This window comes from Jaculus jaculus, chromosome 4 (genome assembly GCF_020740685.1).
Source record: "Jaculus jaculus isolate mJacJac1 chromosome 4, mJacJac1.mat.Y.cur, whole genome shotgun sequence".
Classification (NCBI taxonomy): domain Eukaryota; kingdom Metazoa; phylum Chordata; class Mammalia; order Rodentia; family Dipodidae; genus Jaculus; species Jaculus jaculus.
Window position 1 is genome coordinate 79781160 of NC_059105.1, and position 21572 is coordinate 79802731.

Consider the following 21572-nt stretch of genomic DNA (forward strand, 5'->3'; position numbering starts at 1 on the left):
TTTATTTTCTCTTTATTTGTGTTAATGGTTAGCTGGTTTACTATATCACATGATGAATTCCTTCCTAGCTATCATTTGTTTAGCTATTCCTCTTGTGAAATTTATTCTGCCCCATGCTTTGTAATTGAGAACATCTTTATTCTTTCTCAGAATATAATGTCCTTTAAGTGTCTCTTGCCATCCTGGCTTAGTGGTCATGAATGCCTTAGCTTGTGATTTTCTTGAAATATCCTTATATCTCTGTCACCAAAGAAAGCTTTGTTTGAAATAGCAAGTTTGGTTAGCCGTTATTTACTTTCATGGCCTAAAATATATTATTCTATGCCTTTCCTGGCTTTGAGGATTAAAGATGAGAGATTTGAAGTTATTTTGATGTTTCTGACTCTGTTGATGGATTCTCTTTTATCCCTTGTAGTTTTCAGTGTTGTTTCTTTGCCCTGTATGTTTTATATCTTTTTTTTTAATTTTTGTTTATTTATTTATTTGAGAGCAACAGACAGACAAAAAGAAAAAGAGACAGACAGAGAAAGAGAATGGGCACACCAGGGCCTCCAGCCACTGCAAATGAACTCCACATGCATGTGCCACCTTGTGCATCTGGCTTACATGGGTACTGGGGAGTCGAGCCTTGAACTGGGATCCTTAGGCTTCACAGCCAAGCACTTAACTGCTAAGTCATCTCTCCAGCCCCAATATCGTTTATATCTTAAGTACAACATGTCATGAAGAAGTTCCTATCTGTTCATGACTATTTGGGGTTCTAAATGCCCCTTGTATTTGAATGTCTTTTTCTCTAGATTAGGGAAGTTTTCTGCTATAATTTTATTGGGTGGATTCTCTATGCCTTTAGGGTTAATCTCAGCTCCTTCTTCTATCTTATGAATTCTTCAATTTGGTCTCATGATTACATCTTGGAGCCTTGGACATTGTGTTCATGCTCATTAGAGCAGCTATGTTCTCATTATTGAGACAAAACACCCAACCAGAAGCAGATTGTGGAAGCAAAAAGTTTATTTCAGTTTTGTTTAGTTCAGTTTTGAGAGGAGCTTTTATTATGGCAAAAAAGCATTGAATGAGCAGAAAGCTGAGCATCACAGATGGTCAGATCAGCAGGGATGAAGCAGAAAGCATGAGCTCCTGAACACCCTGTGGGGCTAGACTAATGCATCTCAAAACCTGTCCCTGGTGACACACCTTCCTTCCCCTCCCAAAGGCTCCACCAGCTTGGGACATAAGCATGCAGCTTAATCATGAACACATGAGGCCATGGAGGTCATTTTAAAAGGTTTTGTTTGTTTGTTTGTTTGTTTGTTTGTTTGTTTGTTTATGAGAAAGAATGTGCATGCCAGGCAGGGAGAAAGAAACAGAAAGAGCAAGATAGAGAGGACATCGAGGATATTTTAAATTCAAACCATCACACTCTTTTTTCTTTAGTGATATTTGGATATAGTGTTTTGGTATTTCACTTGGTTCAATCATATTGGTGACACCTTATGCTGTATTTTTTTATTCCCTAAGTTTTTATTTACATTTTCATTTTGTTTCTTCAAAGTCTCAGTTTCCTTGCCTTGTATTTTTGTTGTTGTTATTATTGTTGTTCATTTTTATTTATCTATTTGAAAGTGACAGACAGAGAGAGAAAGAGGCAGATAAATAGAGAGAGAGAATGGGCACTCCAGGGCCTCCAGCCACTGCAAACGAACTCCATATACGTGCGCCCCCATGTGCATCTGGCTAACCTGGGTCCCGGGAATTGAGCCTTGAACCAGGGTCGTTAGGCTTCACAGCCAAGCATTTAACTGCTAAGCCATCTCTCCATCCCACCTTGTATTTTTTAATCTTCATTTTATTTATATCAGCTTTGTTCTTTATTGTCTCTTTGTGCCTACTAACTTGGGATTTTTTTTTTTTCTTCTAGTAACTTGAGATGTAAAATTGGTTGTTTATTTGAAATAGTTTCTAATTTTTCCATGTCAACATTTGATTGCTATGAACTTCTCCAGTAGTGCTGCTTTTTAAAAAACATAATAATAATGTTTTTTTGAGAGAGAGAGAAAATGGGAATACCAGGGCCTCCAGCCACTACAAATGAACTCCAGATGCATGCACCACCTTGTGCATCTGGCTTACATGGGTTCTGAGGAAATGAACCGAGGTCCTTTGGCTTTGCAGGCAAGCGTCTTAACTGCTAAGTCACCTCTCCAGCCCCCATTAGTGCTGCTTTTGCTCGAGCTCATAAATTTTGGCATGTTCCTTCTCCGTTTTTGTTTATATCAAAATAATTTATTCTCTTACATGCTCTAAGACAAAGCCCTGTGTTGCTAGACTGAAAGCAGCCCGGCTCTACAGTGTCTTCTCCACTGTCCTTTGCTCTTGTGACAGTAGTTTGGTATGTGACTAGGTATTCAAGCAACGTGCCTAGAGCAGGACCATCAGGGAGAATCTTACTTGGCTGCGAAAGGATTTTTGTTTTGTTCTGTTTTTGCTTTGTCTGTGCAGTGGAGAGTGGAGATGGAGCCTGGGGCTTCCCATATGTTAGGCAAGTGCCCTGCCGCATGCCGGCCCCCATTGCTATCTCGTTCTGCCTTCCAAGGGTTCTTGCTTAGCCCCACCTTTGTTTCCATCGGTAAAGTTCCTCATTTAACCTTTTCATCTTACATTTAGAGTGAGGTTTACAATTCCATGTCTGAGAGCAGTTCTGTGACCTCTTTCTAAGGTTGACAACCATTGGGGTGGATGACATCGAAATGTTCTAACATTCTTTGACTGTGGCTCTAATTGCTGTCAGAATCCTAAAAGCAATTTTAAAAGAATGAATTGTTTCTCAAAAGTGAAATGACACCTATATTAGTTCTCTACTGGTATTAATATTAAGAAAAATGCAATCCCCAGTCAGGGACAAGCTCCTGAGAAAAGAGAGCTAAAACCAGGCATGTACACTTCAATCTTCCCTCGAATTTCAAAAGTATTATGGTAGTTGATCCTGGGAAATCTTACCCAGAGTTCACATTTACTCTGGGTAACACATTATATTGTGTATAAAATCCTTGAAGTACCACATAAACAATGCTCCATAATAGTCTCTTTTTTTGTTTTGTTTTTTGTTTTGGAGGAGGGGAGAGTTTTGAGGTAGGATTTCTCGCTGTAGCCAGGCTGACCTAGAAATCACTATGTAGTCTCAGGCTGACCTCTAATTCACAGAAATTCTCCTGCCCCTGCCTCTCCAGTGCTGGGATTAAGGACGTGCACCACCATGCCCTGCTATAATAGTCTTTTTACCATGTAAACAGATTTCAAAAATGGGCAACTTGGGCTGGAGAGATGGCTTAGCGGTTAAGCGCTTGCCTTTGAAGCCTAAGGACCCAGTTCGAGGCTCGATTCCTCAGGACCCACGTTAGCCAGATGCACAAGGGGGCGCACGCATCTGGAGTTCGTTTGCAGTGGCTGGAGGCCCTGGCGCGCCCATTCTCTCTCCTATCCACCCCCCCCCCCCCCGGCTCTTTCTCCCGCTGTCTGTTGCTCTCAAATAAGTAAATAAAAATAAATTTTAAAAAAATGGGCAACTTTATTAAATTTTATCTGTAACGCTGACTCTCCACTTCCATTGTCACAAGCTCTGTTTCCTTATGCCTTAGATTTCTCATCTGGAAGATGAAGGCCTGTGGTGCAATATACCAAGGTCTAGATCCAGATAGAGATGAGACACCTCACTCCTCAAGATCTAGAATTCCATGGTTCCTGTGTTTTAATGACGTTTCCTGTGTTCTTGTTCTCTTAAAAGTAATCATTACTGATGGCAATTTATATAAAAGGTGCTAGGTGATATTGAAATAATTTTTAAATGTCATTGTTTTTGTTGATTTCAAAAGGAAAAGATGTGTGGAAATACCGCGCTACACGCTGTGAGCCTGGCTGGAATCCCCACAACGGCAAATGCTACAAACTTGAGAAAGAAGGGAAGCCCTGGAAGGAGGCTTTGCGTTCTTGCCAGTCTAATGGCAGTGTGCTAACACACGTGGCCTCACTAGCAGATGTGGAGTTCCTGGTGAACTTCCTTGAAGACGGTGAGTGTGCCAAGTTTGGTTTAGGAGATTTAAAGATGATGTGTTTAAATTGCAGTTTAAATTGATTCAGGAGGAGGTAGAAAGCGGACCTGCTTCAGTTGCAGTTTAGGGGCTGGGGAGATAATTCAGTGAGTACAGTGCTCAACCCGAGGTCAATTCCCAGAAGCCATGTCAAAGTACTAGACATGCTCCTGTGTGTGACAAGCTCCTGTAACTCCAGTGCTTAAGAGGAGTTGATTCCTAGGGTTCGCTGGATAGCCAGTTTAGCCAAACTGGTGAGCTACAGACCAAAGAGAGACTTTGTCTCAGAAAGGTAGAAGGTATTCCTGAAGATAGCACCCATGGTTCTGTGGTTTCCACACACAGGCACGCAATGTGCACATATACCAGCACACACATCACATGTACATGCACACACAGGTATGGACATACATGAAGGCAAAATAAAATAAGAAGCTGGGAGGATTTCTCAGGTTAAAGGCACTTTCTTGCAAAGCCTGCCAGCCCAGGTTCAATTCCCAAGCCACCCACATAAGCTGTATGCAAAAAGTGGTGCAAAGATCTGGTGCTTGTTCGCAGTGGCAATAAGAGTTCCTGCAGCATGTGCACACATATGTACATGCATGATTTTTTTAAATAGGTATATGAATCAATTAGAGTTTGAAAGAAAATTAAGCTACTTAGAAGTGAATTGTGTGGTGTGTATGTTTACACATTCGGGTACGTGTGCATATGTGTATGGGTGTATATGTGCATATGTATGCATATGTATGGAAGCCAAAGGTTAGTGTTTGATGACTTCTTTAATCCTTCTACACCTTATTTTGGGGACACGGTCCCTCACTAAGCCTGGGATCTCACCAATGACGCTAGATTAACTGGCCAGCAAGGCACAGAGGCACTTCTGCCTCCACCTCCTCAGCACTAGGATGACGGTGGTGCACCGCTGAGCTCAGCTTTTTATGTGGGTGCCAGGGATACACAACCCCTCCACCATGCTTGCACAGTAAGCATTTCACCAACTGAGCCATCTTGTTGGCCCCTAACAGTGATTATCTATAGTATGTATACTTAAAGGTTTTCAATAATATCCCCCAGCACAATTCACTGGAGTTTCATAAAATACACATTCTTCAACTTTGTAACATAGTCACATTGCCAGACAAATTAGATATTTAAAAAGAAAATATTAAGTGCTGGGTCATTTTCTGAAACTTTTATGTAAAACCTAAACCTGTATTTTAGCATTATGGTCATTAGATAGCAGTAGTGTGCTATGGTCATGTAATGGGAGTTTCTTGAGTAAATCAGATCTAGTTATTGAGCATGATATTCAGGTTGTGTGTCATGTTCAGGAGTTCCAGGCTTCTGTACATCCCTGTCTTCAGTTCATGGGAGAAAGCCTGCTAGTCCCAATGTCATATATCTTCCATGGAATGCTGCTAAAAAAAAAAAAAAAAAAAAAAAAAAAAAAAAAAAAGATTTAAACTCATTAGCTTCATGTCCTGGTATTCAAAATGAAAACCAGAAATATCCCCAAGCTCTAGCTGATGACCTTCCCAATGTTAGGCTTTATGTTGTAGTTAGAACACAAATCCTTCAATGTCATTTTCCCTAATCCTTTGCATTTGGGATTAAAAGAATCCTGTAGTTTTCTCTATGTCACCAAGGACACTCAGACATCTATTTCAGCTACCTAGCCTTTTTGCCTTTTTTTTTTTACCCCACCCCAGGCAATCAAGCTTTAGTTACTTTTCTGGCAACCCCATTACTCTCATTTTATAGGAAAGATAATGTGTAGACAAGTATTTAATAGAGAGACTTAAATAGGTTTCATTATATGAATAAATAAAGAAAAACACATGCAAAGTGGTATATATGGGCAATAGTTAATACTTTGGAGGGGGAATGTGTATATTAGTACTTTTGCAAATAATAGGATCTTGTGAGTAATTTACACTTATCTCTTTCAGAAAATGTATCAGAAACATGGATTGGTTTGAGTAGCAATAAAATTCCAGTTTCCTTTGAATGGTCTAATGGCTCCTCAGTTGTCTTTACAACTTGGCATGCTCTTGAACCCAAAATTTTTCCAAACAGAAGCCAGCTATGTGTGTCAGCAGAGAAATCTGTAAGTTGAAACATTTGATCTGTGACCAATTTGCCTGCACTAGTATTTTTGTTTTTTGTTTGTTTGGTTGGTTGGCTTTTTGAGGTAGGGTCTTACTCTAGCCCAGTTTGGGGAGCCAGCTATGTCATGGGCTTGTGTCATGGCAAGTCCAGGAGAGGCACAGGCCCTGCTCTTCATGGCAGTAAACAAGTACACATGGAAAACACTTGATGATTATAGCTGTGGTGAGAAGCTTGGATTGGGATAGATGCTGCAGACAGCAGTAATGGGAGCGTTCTCTTAAGAGGTAACATTTAAGGTAGAATTTCAAACAACCAAACCAGCAAAGAAACGTTCTTATGCAATAAAGGAAGAGCATGCCAGGCAAAGGGCAGAAAGGGAAAAGGCCCAAATATAGGCCAAGACTTGCCATCTTGAAGGTCAAAAGAGTGGCTAGTGGTGAGGAGATGGTAGGAGACAGGGCAAGAAGAGTGCCAGGCTTAAACACCAAGGTATAGGAACCATAAAAGTGCTTCAAGGACACAGGGCACTTCCATCTTAAAAAATGACTGGTTACCTCACACAGAATGGACTGAAGAGGGTTAAAATCAGCTGATTTTGGAGGCTACTCATGGTTGACTATGAAGAGAAGTAAACAGATTCAATGGTGCTTCAGAGGGCAAGATTTGTTACTAGCTTAGATGTGGAGGTTAGAGAGGGGTGGATTTTTGGTAGGTATTAGGGGGGTTGACCACCATGGGTGAAGTGATGGGGAAGAACTGAGGGCCAGAACATGACTCTGGAGAGTGATGGCTTTAAAGTTCCATCACCTTATGAATGTAAAAGGGAGTTATCAGTCTGTGTGATCTCTTTACAAAGTGTGGATTAATGACACATCTTATCCTCATACCAATGCAGTGGAGCCACTGACTTTTTAATACACCACTATGTTCTCACCTCCCACCTACCTAAAACATCAGATTGGGCAGAATTAGTTTAATCTCAAGCCATCTGAATGGATTATTATACATTTAAAACCCACTTACTCTCTTTTCTCGGATAGCTGCTGAAGGCACTGGCTTAGTTTTAGGAGACTCTTACGATTTGATAGGTGTCTGCATTCTTTCTAACCACCAGGATTCCATGTCAAAGTTGCCCCAAGAAGCAACTTATTAAATGTCACCTAAGTAACTTGACACAGTAATTGTGCCCACCGCTCATGAATAAAATTTAAGCACTTGCTTTTGTGACATGTTTCACTTTGCTATCTTTTTGAGGCTTGGAAGAAGAATGCAGTAATTATTACACATGCAACCATGTGTCTCGAATGTCATTTGCGAAGAGAGAAACAATGACCTCTATAAATGTTTGTCATGGATCTAGCTCTGCTTAAATCCACCAACTTATGGTGGTGGCTGGTGTTTGATTTATTGGTTTTAATATAATTAAGATGACCTTCATTTCTACTAGATGGCATAGGTCTTTTGCATTAATAGAATCAGAGCCACCATTTGGAAAAGGATTTTTTTAGTATATATTCATTATACAAATCAATGAATTTTTATAATGACATTTTTGTTCATGTATCATGTACTTTGAACATATTCACTCTTTGTTGACCTCTCCTGGCCCCATCTATCTTTCACTAGTCCTCTCCCTCTTCCCAGATAGTCCCCCTTCTATTTACGTATATATGGGTATATTTAAACTATATATGATTTAATGTATAATACCATATACATATAGTTATGTGATCTTCCAGGTTTAATATGGGACATTTGTCTCCTTGGGTTTGATAATCTCCAATTCCTAAAAAGGAATTATCTTTTTGATATTTTTAAATTTTTTTTATTTATTTATTTGAGAACGACAAACAGAGAGAAAGAGGGAGAGAGAGAGAGAATGGGCACACCAGGGCCTCCAGCACTGCAAACAAACTCCAGAAGCATGTGCCCCCTTGTGCATCTGGTTTACCTGGGTCCTGGGGTATCGAGCCTCGAGCCGGGGTCCTTAGGCTTCACAGGAAAGCACTTGACCACTAGGCCATCTCTCCAGCCCCCATTTTAATATTTTTATTCATTTATTTGTAAGCAGAGATAGGTAGAGAGAAGAAAGAAAGACAGAGAATGGGCATGCCAGGGTCTCCAGCCACTGCAAATGAGCTCTAGATACATGTACCTCTTTGTGCATCTGGTTTTACATAGGTACTGGGGAATTGAACCTGAGTCCTTAGGTTTTGCAAGCAAGTGCCTTAATCTCTGAGCCATCTCTCAAGCCCCTGAAAAGAAATTATTCTTAACAAAGCAAGGGTAAATGTTAACATTATTAAATGAGTCAGGACAGTGCTGCTCAAAAGATATTTGTAGCCCCCATTTTTAAGCAGCTGATTAACTCATTTAATAGATGTATAAAAATTGACATTTACTTTCATTGAGTAGATCTCATTGTGAATTATTATAATTAATGTTACCTAACTCGGTTACCGCCTAAATTTGAACGTGACAGCACAGGAGCCTATTCACGCTTATGCCCTCTCTACACCTATTCAGCAACTACAATATGCCCAACAGTATGCTATAGCTGGAGGGTTCCTGGAAGGCCATGGAGGAAAGAGACACAGTTGGCTCTTACAAGTGAAGATGACAGTCCCTAAGGTCATGGAAGCACTCCATATTCCCCTAAAATTCAGAAAACCTGAAATTGATCCTTTTTTGTCTTTGTTTTTCAATTGTGTAGTGTTAATCATTTGGGCCAGGTGGTGGTGGTGCATGCCTTTAATCCCAACACTCAGGAGGCAAATGTAGGAAGATCACTGAGTTTGAGGCCAACCTGAAATTGCAGAGTGAATTACAGGTCCAGTCTTGGCTACAGTGAGACCAAACCTTGAACAACTAAAAAAAAGGGGGGGGGGGAGCGAGAGAGAGAGAAATTTAAATAAAATTTTAACCTGATAGCAGTTATTGTATCATTATCAGTAAAGGGTCTGAAAGTAGCTTTCAGCAGAAGTAGGAGGAGACTTGAAGGTGACTACTTGTCATATGAAGAGAAAGCCAGAGGCAGGCATGGTGGCACATGTCTGTAATCCCAGCACTTAGGAGACTGAGGCAGGAGGATTACTAGTTTGAAACAAGCCTAAGTTATATAGTTTCAGACCAGCCTGGCCTATATGGCGAAATATTCCCTTAAAAATTAATTAACTAATTAGAAAGCTGAGTAGTGCTCCAAAAACATAGTGCTTTTATTTTTTATATTTATTTATTTGTGTGGGGGGGGGCAGATAGAAAGAGGATGGGAATGCCAGGACCTCTAGCCACTGCTAACAAACTCCAAGACACATTTGCCCTTGTGCATCTGGCTTATGTGGGTACTGAGGAATTGAACCTGGGTCCTTAGGCTTTGTAGGCAAGCACCATAACCACTAAGGCATCTCTCCAGCCCCAAAAACATAGTGATGAAGGACATTGCATGAGTTTCACCTATGAGAATGTTATCCACTTAGCTTCCAGGTATCACCTCAGCATCAGGTTTACGAAAGTAGCAAAACCGTTGATTCAACACTTACGTAGGAGCGGGGAATCAGCCTTCTTACGGGGTCAGAGGTAGGACTTCATCCTCAGAGTCTCAGCTTGTGGCCCCAGACCACAATGTCTGCACCTCCTGTCCACATCATTGCTACAAAATGAATTCTCTTTCCCAACAGACTCACTGAGGGAGAGAATGTGATCGCTGGCCCACTCATCAGCATTGCAGTAGCACCTCCACATTATTCTGGGACACACTAATAACTGAAAACCAGTGCTCTCACCCATATTTTCTAAAGAAAAATTGGCACAAAGCAATGCAGACCTTGTTAATCAATCCTAGCTTTAATTTTCCTACCAACTATGGGGCTTTGTACAAAGTATTAGACCTAATCTTTAAAGTAGAAGTAATTATCACTACCTCATAGGAAGGACGAGGCATGTGAGAAACACCTAACAGACCTGCATACAGCAGGAAGCAAGAAAACATGAATTTCTTGTTTCTTCCTGCCCACCTGGTTTGGAATTGCACACATGGTTACAGCGGACATCTGTCCACAGGCAGCCTGCTTCCCCTTTGTGCAACCAGGCAGGGCTTTGAACCATTACCCCGCTGAGAACACTTGTTAACTGCAGCTTCGTTCGTGATCACTGGTATTGCCATCAGCAGCCTCACAGACTACACTCATTCATCTCCTAACACCCTTAGGAAGGACACTGGAGAGTGAAGAATTGTGAAGAGACGCTTTTTTACATTTGTGAAAAAGAGGGTCAAGTCCTTTCTGACGCTGAATCGGGATGTCAACAGGTAAGTGTGGTTAACACTTCAGTGTGGATACAGAAACCAAGGAATTGACATGATCTAGCCACCATGAGATCTTTGCCCCACCCCTCTTTCTTTGTGATAGATTTTAACACTTTATAGACTAGTTACCAGCTGCAGGCACTGGAAGGATTTTCAGCCTCAGAAATATCATTGTTCTAGCAGGGTGTGGTGTCACACACCTTTAATCCCAGCACTTGGGAGGCAGAGGTAGGAGAGGAAGGTGGCTGTGAGTTCCAGGTCAGCCTGGGCTAGAGTAAGACCCTACCTTGAAAAACCAAAAGAGAGAGAGAGAAAGAGAGAAAGAGAGAGACAGAAAGATGATTGTTTTACTGTGCTCTTTGACCCAAAACTACTTTTTTGAGCCAGAACTGTAGAAGATCCTGTTACTCCATCTGTACAGTGACTGTCACGTGCTGCCCATCTCACACATGGTTTCCGTAGTTCTTGGGAAGGGTGTCAGAGAGGAAGCGAGCACGGGCTTGGGAAGTGGAGAGTGAGCTTCTGCTGCCAGCATCTCACCTTCTTTTCCACCCTTCTTTTTATTTATTTTTTTAAATATTTTAGTTATTTATTTGCAAGCAGAGAGATGCAAAAAGAGAAAGACAGGGGGAGAGAGTATATGGGTGCACCAGAGTCTCCAGCCACTGCAAACGAACTCAGGTCATTCGGCTTGGCAGGCAAGACCTTTAACTGCTAAGCAATTTCTAAAGCCCTCACTCTTCTTTGAAAATGTGGGTGCTAGGGATCAAACTCAGGTCCTTTTGCTTGTATACAATCATTCTTACCTCTAAGCTAAACTCTTCAGCATCATTTTTCACTCTTTTTAGACTTAAATATTGGAATAGAATATAATGATGGAAGGAAGAGTATGCTTGCATCCATACTTATTATTTAGGAAAGGGATGGTAAAGATATATTTAGTGTAAGTGACAAAGTATTTTAGATACTTAAATAAATGATATTACTTTAGGTTTAAACCTAAAAGGTAGAATATTATTTGATTTAAATTTCTTCAAAAGTTTACTGTCCTATAATAAAGTTACATAAAGTCTGTCCATGCTAATGCATGTATTCTTCTCTCTCACTCTTTCTTTCGAAATTTTTAGACTGTATTATTCTTAAAACAAAATGCTTTTCAATATCTTATTTTTTATTTTTATTTATTTATTTGAAAGAGAGAAAAAGAGGGAGGCAGAGAGAGAACGGACATGCCAGGGCCTCTAGCTATTGCAAATGAACTACAGATGCTTACACCACCTTGTACATCTGGCTTAATGGGTACTGAGGAGTTAAACCTGGGTCCTTAGGCTTTGCAGGCAAGCACCTTAACTGCTCAGCCATCTCTCCAGCCCAAATTTTCAAATGCAACTCAGCTTTAATTATTTTCTCTTTTGATCTAATTATTTGTATTCTGACTAAACAGAAATGCATCTCCTCAGAAGTTCCATTTTATTCATTTATCAATGTGTAAACAAATGAGTGACCCTTCATACACCAGCTGGATAGTGCCTGTCCCATAGCTGACATGTCACTAGACAGCTTATCTCAGAACAGCAAGTGCCAAATTAGCAAAAGCTGGTCACTGACTTACTTGCTAGAACTTTCAAGGCAACTCAACTTAGTTTTTTGTTGTAAAAGCAATTAACATCTTGCACAGCAGAAACCAAAGATGCTATCTTTCAACTTTCATTCACTGCTTCCTATCTGTCCAGCATCACCAGTATTTAAAGATTTTGAGTTCAGGGCAACTTCTCTAGTTTTATGAAAATGTTCCCACTAATTTTATTTTGTATCCATCTGTGAATATGATTTCTACATATTCCTTGGCAAAAAGCTCATTGCTTTAATGCATCTCTCTAAATAGTCTGTACTTATAAAAATTTATATGATCAGTCATGGAGGGCTGGAGATATGGCTTAGCGGTTAAGGCGTTTGCCTACAAAGCCAAAGGAACCAGGTTTGATTTCCCAGTACCCATGTAAGCTAGATGCACAAGGGGCACATGCATCTGGAGTTCATTTGCAGTGGCTAGAGGCCCTGGTGTACCCATTCTCTCTCTGTCTGTCTCTCTTCTCCCTCTCTCCCTCTCCCCCCCCCCTCTCCTTGCAAATAAATAAATAAAATTTTAAAAACAGTCATGGAACCAGGCAGGTGGTGCTGCCTTAATCCTAGCATTGAGCAGGCCGAGGCAGGAAGATCATAAATTTGAAGCCAGCCCAGCTACAGAGCAAAACCTTGTCTCAAACCCAATCAAATGAGCAAACACACACACACACAAACAGCCCAGCCTTGATCACTTCAAAGAAAAACAGTAACTTATCTTTCTCACTGAGTAAATTTTGGTGGGAGATTGCACAATATGTGCAATTGTCTTAGTATTATTTTGGTATTATTATGATCATTCTTTCATTTAAAAATGAACTGGCATCTAGTGACTCTTCTCTGCTCTTGAAGCTGTTCAGTTCTTGGACTTTGTTGTTCTGCTAAGCAGCCCTTGATCCTAATGAATAAGAAATACCTTGTCAGAAAGGTCAGTTTGTCAGCATCCCTCCATCTGTTCTTCCCAAAACAAACCAGCCTAACCTCACTGCCGCATCCTGGAGTGACGCTTGCAGGCTGTCTGGAGCTGTCTGTCACCCACAGGCACACAGGCCCGAGCAGAGGAAGGGGAGGGGCTTTTCCATAGACCGTATGTGGCTGGACATGAGAGAACTGACATCCGCTCCTCGTTTCCTGGGGATTTTGAACTAAATAGCTGACTTCTAAATTAACGTTTTCTTTAATTAACTACAAGACTGAAACGTTCCCAAGAAATATTCTAGAAAGCATTTTATGCCTGTTGAAAAGCTGGAAATCATTAGCACAGCACAAAACAAATATTTTTAAATTGGTAAAAATAGATATGAGTTATGTGATATAATAATACTTGGAGCAAAAGGACTAAAGTAGCTCAGGTGGAGAGGAATGAATTCACATCTCCTGAGCCACGTGATTTTAAGGAATGAGCTACCCCGCCGGCTCCCAAGGTGAGCCATGGAGGTGCATTTGTCATTTTGATTGCCCAAGCTTACTTTCTTCCTCTCAAAAAGCTAGCCAGCTAACTTAAGAATAACCAAAACTAAGAAAAGAAAAAAAGGAAAAAGAATAACCATAACTATATTTTCATGTATTTGAGGGTCCATACTTTATTTGGAAGCTTTATGATCCAATCCAGATCATTCTGGGTCAACAAAGATAGTCCACTGAGTGGTACAGTGCTTGTCTACCATGTAAAAAGTCCCAGGCTCCGTCCCCAGCATAGGAAAAAAAAATTACTTTAGTTGGGCTAATAGCTCTTACAATCCCAACACCTAGGAGGCTGAGGTAGGAAGAGCACGTGTTTGAGGCCAGCCTGGGCAACCCAGGGAGACTATATTCAAAAACAACATTAAAAAAAAATCGGGTTACAGAAGAACTGGGTAGAATTATATTCCCCTTTCCAGTCGATCTATTAGTCAGTGACTCTACTACATCCCTAATTTCAATAAATCTCAGTGAGATGACTTGAAACAGTCAACGTGAAAGGAAGTTGAAAAGTCTAAACACTGTTGGCTATACTCCAGGCCTCTCCCTGAATTATCTCCTTTCGAATCTCACAACAGCTCATGAATAGTACTAGAACCCTTACTTTAGAGATCCAAAAGCTAGATATAGAGAGATTAAATAAATTTGTTAAGGCACATGTATTATTCAAAAACCAAAGCAGCATAATAATGGAGCCAGAACTCCACCCATATCTTCATTGTCTGCACTCATAATCTCTACCCAAATGTGGCGACTGCGTATATGAAATTCTGTGAGTCTGAAAAAAGAAACAACTGCATCTCTTAAGTGAGCGCTTCATTTTCTTCTTGGTTGGGTTTGTTGACTGTTTTGCAGTGTCTTTTCCTTTATTTTTACTTGTATTTGTTTGAGTTAGTTACACTTTTAGATTTTTATAATTAACTACATTTAAAAGTGGCTATACATACTCTCTCTCTCTCTCTCTCTCTCTCTCTCTCTCTTAAATAAATAAATAAATAAAATATTTTTTAAAAAATTTAAAGGGCTGAAGAGATGGCCTAGCAGCTAAGGTGCTTGCCTACAAAGTCAAAGGATCAAGGTTCAACCCCCAAGGGCCCAGATAAGCCAGATTCACAGGATGGCACATGCATCTGGAGTTTGTTTGCAGTGGCTGGAGGCCCTGGTGCACCCATTCTCTCTATCTTTCTCTTCTCTTTTGCTTTCTCCTTCTGTCTCTCCCCCCCATAAATAAATAAACAAATAGTTTTTAAAAATTTTTAAGTGGGTATAGCTGATGGCAATACCTGATAGAATAAATATAAAATGAATAGCATGACAAAAATTCAAGGAGTTATGATTAATCCAGAAAAGAAGACTTTATAAGTGGTAAATGTGAATGTGAAAGAAAAAGAATCTCTTGATATTTAATTAAATCTGATTATGTCCTCAACTTTTTTCTTTTTAAGGGATGGGAGAGACATGGTACATTTTGTTATAAAATTGACACAGTCCTTCGAAGCTTTGCCCATGCTTCCAGTGGTTATTACTGTCCTCCTGCTCTCGCCACCATCACCAGCAGGTAAATGCAAATGTTCCAACAGAAACATGGCTGTGCTTTGGCACGGGGGCTCCTGGAGTGATAAAATCTAGCAGCATGTGTCCGTGCCTAAAGTATGGGTGTGGTAGAGTATTAAATTCTGCAGTGTATTTATTGAGACAAATTTAAACCTGATATTATTTCTAACTTGATTTTGAGTGGCAAATAGTAAAATTTTAAGGTGATATTTTCACTTTCCAAGACATATGACTCTACTAATATATTCAGTTGAATTTACATTTTAATTTTTAAACTATCATAAGAGAAAATGTCTTTTGACAGTATTTTAAAATAGGTTTGTGAATTGTGTGAGGGTTTTTTTTTGTTTGTTTCTTTGTTTTTATTAACAGAGAAGGAATTACAAAGAAAACACGCAGAATATACAAATGTATCTCTGCTTCTCTGATCTATTTTTTTTTTAATTTTTATTTATTTATTTGAGAGCGACAGACACAGAGAGAGAGACAGATAGAAAGAGAGAGAGAGAGAGAGAGAATGGGCATGCCAGGGCTTCCAGACTCTACAAACGAACTCCAGACGCGTGCGCCCCCTTGTGCATCTGGCTAACATGGGACCTGGGGAACCGAGCCTTGAACCGGGGTCCTTAGGCTTCACAGGCAAGCGCTTAACCGCTAAGCCATCTCTCCAGCCCTCTCTGATCTATTTTATTTAGCGTTCAATTTCTCTGTGCACAGGAGTGTCTTCCTGGTGCAGACAGAGATGGTGCCTTTCAGATTGCATACAATGAGAAGCATGCTATGGATGTGTAAAGGGGATAAACATTCCATAACGCCGGTGGCTGCCTTCCACTGTCAATGTCGGGGCTTTGAGGGCTAGGAGACCAACTCCTCCCTGCCTAAGACGGAAGTAGGATAAACTCTTCTCTTTGAAGGCTCCATGAGAAAGTACACCAGCAAAGTGAGTCGCTTGCTTTGTGCCTAGGCCCCTGCCTTCTCACATGCCACTGAAAAGCTGTGTTTGGTGGCACACTCCCACCTACGCAGGAGGCTGAAGCAGGAGGGCCACTTGAGCAGTTCAAGACCAGCCCAAACACATAGGGAGATCTTGTCTCAAATTGAAAACAAAATGAGCAACTTCCATGGGATATCAGGAGGTGGAGTAACAGGTGCTACGTTTTCTGTTTCTTTCACACATACGTCTGACTTGCAGAGGGGTCCCTGTATGCTTTCTCTTCTCTCTCCCCCACATTGGAAGTCAATATTCACAGTTATAAGTATTTCCTTTCTCCTCACATCCTCTTACTTTCCGGTTTTCTTTACCAGTCTTCCCTCCGCACAGTTTCAGGCATGCGTGCATGCCCAGACATATGGATCGACAGCACTTGGCAAGCTAACTGACTCTGGGGTATGGCACTGGCTTTGCTGTATTTCATGGTTGTTTACAGTTCTGCCTCCTAGGAGCAGCTACCAAGAAGGATACCCATCTCCTTAGCTTGCAATGCTACCTCAGAGCTTCCAAGAGCATCTTAGGTCACAAGTACCCCAGTCAGCTAGACAGTAATGGATGCTACAGGAGCCTGACCAATGAGAATAGACTCCTTTGTTTTATGCCGCTGTTTTGTTTTGTTTTTGAGGTAGGATCTCACTCTACCCCAGGCTGACCTGGAATTCACCATGTAGTCTCAGGGTGACCTTGAACCCATGGCAATCCGCCTACCCCTGCCTCTCAAGTGCTGGGATTAAAGGCGTGCACCACCACACCTGGCTCTAGACTCCTTTGTTAATTATAACTTCATTGCTTTGCACTGACAAAACATGTCTAATTGTTTCATCTGCTTTTGAATGCTTCATTGTTTTCTTTTTTTGTTTTTATTTGTTAAGTGCCTGTCACATACCTGACATGGTGTTAATTACTTTTTGTACATTATCTATCTGACCATGCCAAAAAAAAAAAAAAAAAAACAGTATCCAAGAGTTTTTTATTCATTGACTTCCTGTTTTGTGAAGGGTACTATACTAAGCATAAAATAAAAAGTGGATGTAAGGGCTGAAGAGAGGGCTTAGCTAGCAGCTGAGGCACTTGCCTAAAAAGCCAAAGGACCAAGGTGCAATTCCCTAGTACCCATGTAAGTCAGATGTGTGTGTCTGGAGTTTATTTGCAGAGGCTAGAGTGCCTGGCATGCCAATTCTCTCTCTCTTTCTCTCTCTCTCTCTCTCTCTCTCTCTCTCTCTCTCTCTCTCTCTCTCCATATATATATATATATATATATATATATCCCTCTTTTTTCTCTCTCATAAATAAAAAAATATATTTTTTAAATGGAAGTGGGCCCCTTGCAATATAGCAGCTGAAGGGATAGAAATGAGTGCAGGAGACAAATGGAGAAAGTGGGGTGTGACAGATCGCTTCAGGCTCAATGAGATGAACTTCCAGACCAGGCACAGTTATGGAGGAAGGGATATTTATTGAAACTTAAATATCCAGGGGAAGTTCCATAATGGCAGAAGAAGCTGACCTGCTTTCACAGGACCAAACAAGCCAAAAATCACACAGCAAAGTACACTTCAGGAACTCCAGCTAGGCACCCTTTGCATATCTTTATAATGGAATCTCAAACTCACCACCACACCTTAGGGCTAGACCCTAAGAGCCACCCAGTGACACCACCTGGTGGCTGCAGATGCAAACTGCAAACTAATAAAACAATATATTGGGGGCCATGTATTCAAACCACCACATGGGGTAACATGACAAGTATATAAACTCAAGTAGTATTTTAGAGTGCCCACAGCGCCAAAGGGTCCCAAACTGAGAAAGGAATCTGTCCAGCTCAAATTCTTCAGATTCATCCAACTATTTGGATACCTCATGTGCTTGTTAGAAGGTTTCTGGGGAAATAGTTCATTTCCTCCAACCTGCATACAAAAAGATATTTTGAACACTTTAAACTTTTTCTCTGACAAGCTGTATTTTGCAGATAACTCATGTCTAGCCCAACCCAAAGCAGAAATATGACATAGATAAATTCATTTTAATCCCAATTTTAGCATGTAAGTCCATTCAAGTTGTATTATGCTGGCATTGCACTCAGAGCATGCCCAGACTGCATGAGAGCAATAATGTGCCACCTCTAAGTCAGTTAGCACAGGTACATAATATCACAAGACAATCCCAAAGCAGTGACTCCACCACTATCAACTTGACAAAGAAAGGCCCTTGAGCTCTTGTTTTTCATTCAGACCCCACTAGGAGAGAAACCGCTTAGGGGTAGTACACCTTGAAAGGTTCCCCAACAATATCTTTAGTCTGAGAAAACAGGGCAGTGTGGGAAGTCTCTTCAAACCCAGCAGTGTCCTCTAGCAGGCTTGGGAATCGTTTTCCTCCATGTCTGATTTCCGGTTTGAGTAAAGACACTCCTGTCACTCTCCAGTACCCAGCCTGGTAGTTGCTAATTGATTTTCCACTCTTCTGCACACTGGAGTGACAGGTTTGATGGGCGCAATTAGAACCACCTGCTACAAATTACTTATTTCTTTTGTTATTGGGCAACTGCTTTTGGTCTAAGACTCTTTAACACTTTGTGGAATATGGAAGGGAACAAAAACTGACTCTTATTGCTGAGTAACAGGCTTTGATTTGTTGGACTGCTGTTAATGAAAATTTTTAGATCTGGCCACTTGGCTTCCAGATAAAGCAAAAATGGGAAACTTGGATTCCAAAATTACTATAGACAATTGCCTACATGCATAATATCTAAATCTTGAATCAATCATCCATAGAAAATTTGGCATAAAATAATACAAATTACTTTTGATTATGTGAATTTTACCCAAAGAGAAAATAACTGCATCTTATGTTCTCCAATTGCTCTCAAGAACTTTTATAGCTCTGTCATTTCCTAGGAACTGCATGTTCACCAGAAGACATTTCCAGTTAATGTGGCAAGATATGCATGGCATAAAATTTACCATTTTCACCACTTCTAATATACATTTCTATGGTCTTAATTGCATTCACACTATCCATCTCCAGAACATTGTTCTTCTTACCTCACTGAAACTCCATTCTCATTCAGTAAGACTGCCAACCCTCTGGAATTCTCTCAGCTCCAGATGGCAGTCCTTCTGTCTTCTGTCTCTATAAGTTGGACTGGTCTAAGTACTGGATATGAGTAAAATTATAAAATATGTATCTTTTGTGTTGGCTTGTTTCACTTAACACAATGCCTTAAAGGTTTATTCATGTTGCAACATGTGTCAAGTCTTCCTCCCTTTGCAAGGCTGATTAAGATTTGCTTTTTTGTTTGTTTTGATAGTAGCCATCCTGTTGAGTGTGACATGGTATCTCACAGTGGCTCTGACTTAATTTCTACCAATGGTTACCAGTGCTGAATACAGTGTGTTTATTGGCCACTTGTAGATCTTTAGAGAAATTTACTTTTGGGGCTGGAGAGATGATTTAGCAGTTAAAGCACTTGCCTGTGAAGCCTAAGGACCCATGTTCTGTTCTCCAGATCCCACATTACCCAGATGTACAAAGGTGAGATAAGCACGTGGCTGCACATGCCCACTAGGTGGCGAAAGCATCTGGCCTTCAATTGCAGGGGCTAAGGCCCTGGCAAGCCAATTCTCTCTCTCTCTCTCTCTCTCAGTCCAAAATAAAATAAATAAATAAAAAGAAATTTGTTTTCAATTCCTTTGCCCTTTTTTAATATTAGGATATTTGTTTTTATGTTGGTGAACCATAGGAGTTCTTTGTGTTGTCAATATATTACTTCCTCATCAGATATATAACTTGTGAATATTTTTTTCCTGTTTTGTGATTGCCTTTGCACTCTGTTAATGATATCCTTTATTGCCCCAAAGCTTTCATTTTGATAAAGGCCAATTTGTCCATTTGTTATTAATGAATACATCTCTAGAAACCAGTTCCAAGTCCCATGTCATTAAGCTTTCGTGTGTTTTTCTCCCAAGAATTTTATCAACTTTAGCTTTTATGTTTAGCTCCATGATCTATTTTGAGTTCAGTTTTGTACATGACATAATGTCCACCTTCATTCCTTTGCAAGGGCATACCCAAGCATCCCAACATTATTTGTTAAAAGGACTGACGTTTCCACACTGAGTGGTCTCAGCACCCTTATTGGAAATTATTGGACCACATATGCAAGACTTTTTTTTCTGAGTTTTCTACCTCGAGCTATATGTCATGCTTTATGCCCATTTGACACTTTGATTATGTAATTTGGAATGATTAGAAATCAAGAAATCTGAAACATTCAACTTTGTTTTTTAACATGGTTGTTTTGGTTATTCAAGATTCTTTGAAATTATACCTAAACTTTAGAATAACTTTTTCTATTTTAACACAAAAGGCCATTGGGATTACATTGAATATAAAGATCACTTTGGTATAGATCACTTTGGTAGTATGGGCATCTTATTAACAGTAAACTCTCCAAGCTATGAATCACTTTCCATCCATTTGAGTCATTACCTTGTTTAATCCGCATATTGCAATTTTTGGATTCATGCCTTTCTCTTCATTTTTTAACTTTATTCCTAAGTAATTCATTCTTTTGGTGCTATCAGAAATAGAATTATTTGCCTAGTTTCCTTTTGAGTTGTTCATTTAAGATAGAAATACAACTGATAGTAGTGTGCTAATTTTATGTACTTTAACTTTGCTTAATTTTTAATATCAGATAATCTTCACTTCACTGAATTCCCTACATATAATATCCTACCCTGGTTCAAATAATCATATATAGCTGTCTATGTGAAGAATTTTGGTTTCTTAAACCATAACAGCATTGGAATTAACCTCAACAAAATTGGACAAAAGGCCCGATAATATAAATTTTGAAATGTTTTCTTATGAATAATTCTAAAACACTATGGCAGAAAACTTTTTAAAAATATTTTTTGTTTATGTGCAAGGAGAGAGAAAGAGACAGAGAAAAAATGGATATAATAGGGCTTTTGTCTACTGAAAACAAACACCAGATACATGCACCACTTTATGCATCTGGCTTAACATGGGTACCCAGGAATTGAAACCAGGCCAGCAAGCTTTGCAATCAAGTGCTTTTAACCACTGAGCCAGCCCCAGAAAAACTTGTGAAAGCTGCTTGCTGTATTCTTCCAAGCCATAGTTTTTATAACCCTTTCAGTGTTTGAAACCAGGTAGCAAGTAGTAGAGAATATAGACTATTCTCTTTCTTTGCCAGCTGGAAACACACTCAAGCACTCACGTAGATCATACATTGGCATCCAGAGAACTTTAAGCTACTTTGGAAAAGGATCATATTTGGTTTAGAATAAAGACACATGCATTGAATCATTTACAAACAATGCCATCTTATAAACATGGCTGAGAAAATTTGCGTATTGTTTTTTGATTGAAAGGTTTTAGAATTGAATGTGTGAGTATTGCATGCACTGTTTAAAAG

At 40.0% G+C, this 21572-nt stretch overlaps 1 protein-coding gene across 1 annotated transcript in view; it reads left to right on the plus strand.

The window, feature by feature from the left end:
• Positions 1-21572, plus strand: part of Pla2r1 (phospholipase A2 receptor 1) — a 137062-nt gene that overhangs the window by 54423 nt on the left and 61067 nt on the right. Inside the window, 4 exon segments of the mRNA XM_045146940.1 lie at positions 3870-4064; positions 6038-6195; positions 10405-10503; positions 15030-15142. Coding sequence (XP_045002875.1) covers positions 3870-4064; positions 6038-6195; positions 10405-10503; positions 15030-15142 — 565 coding nt within the window.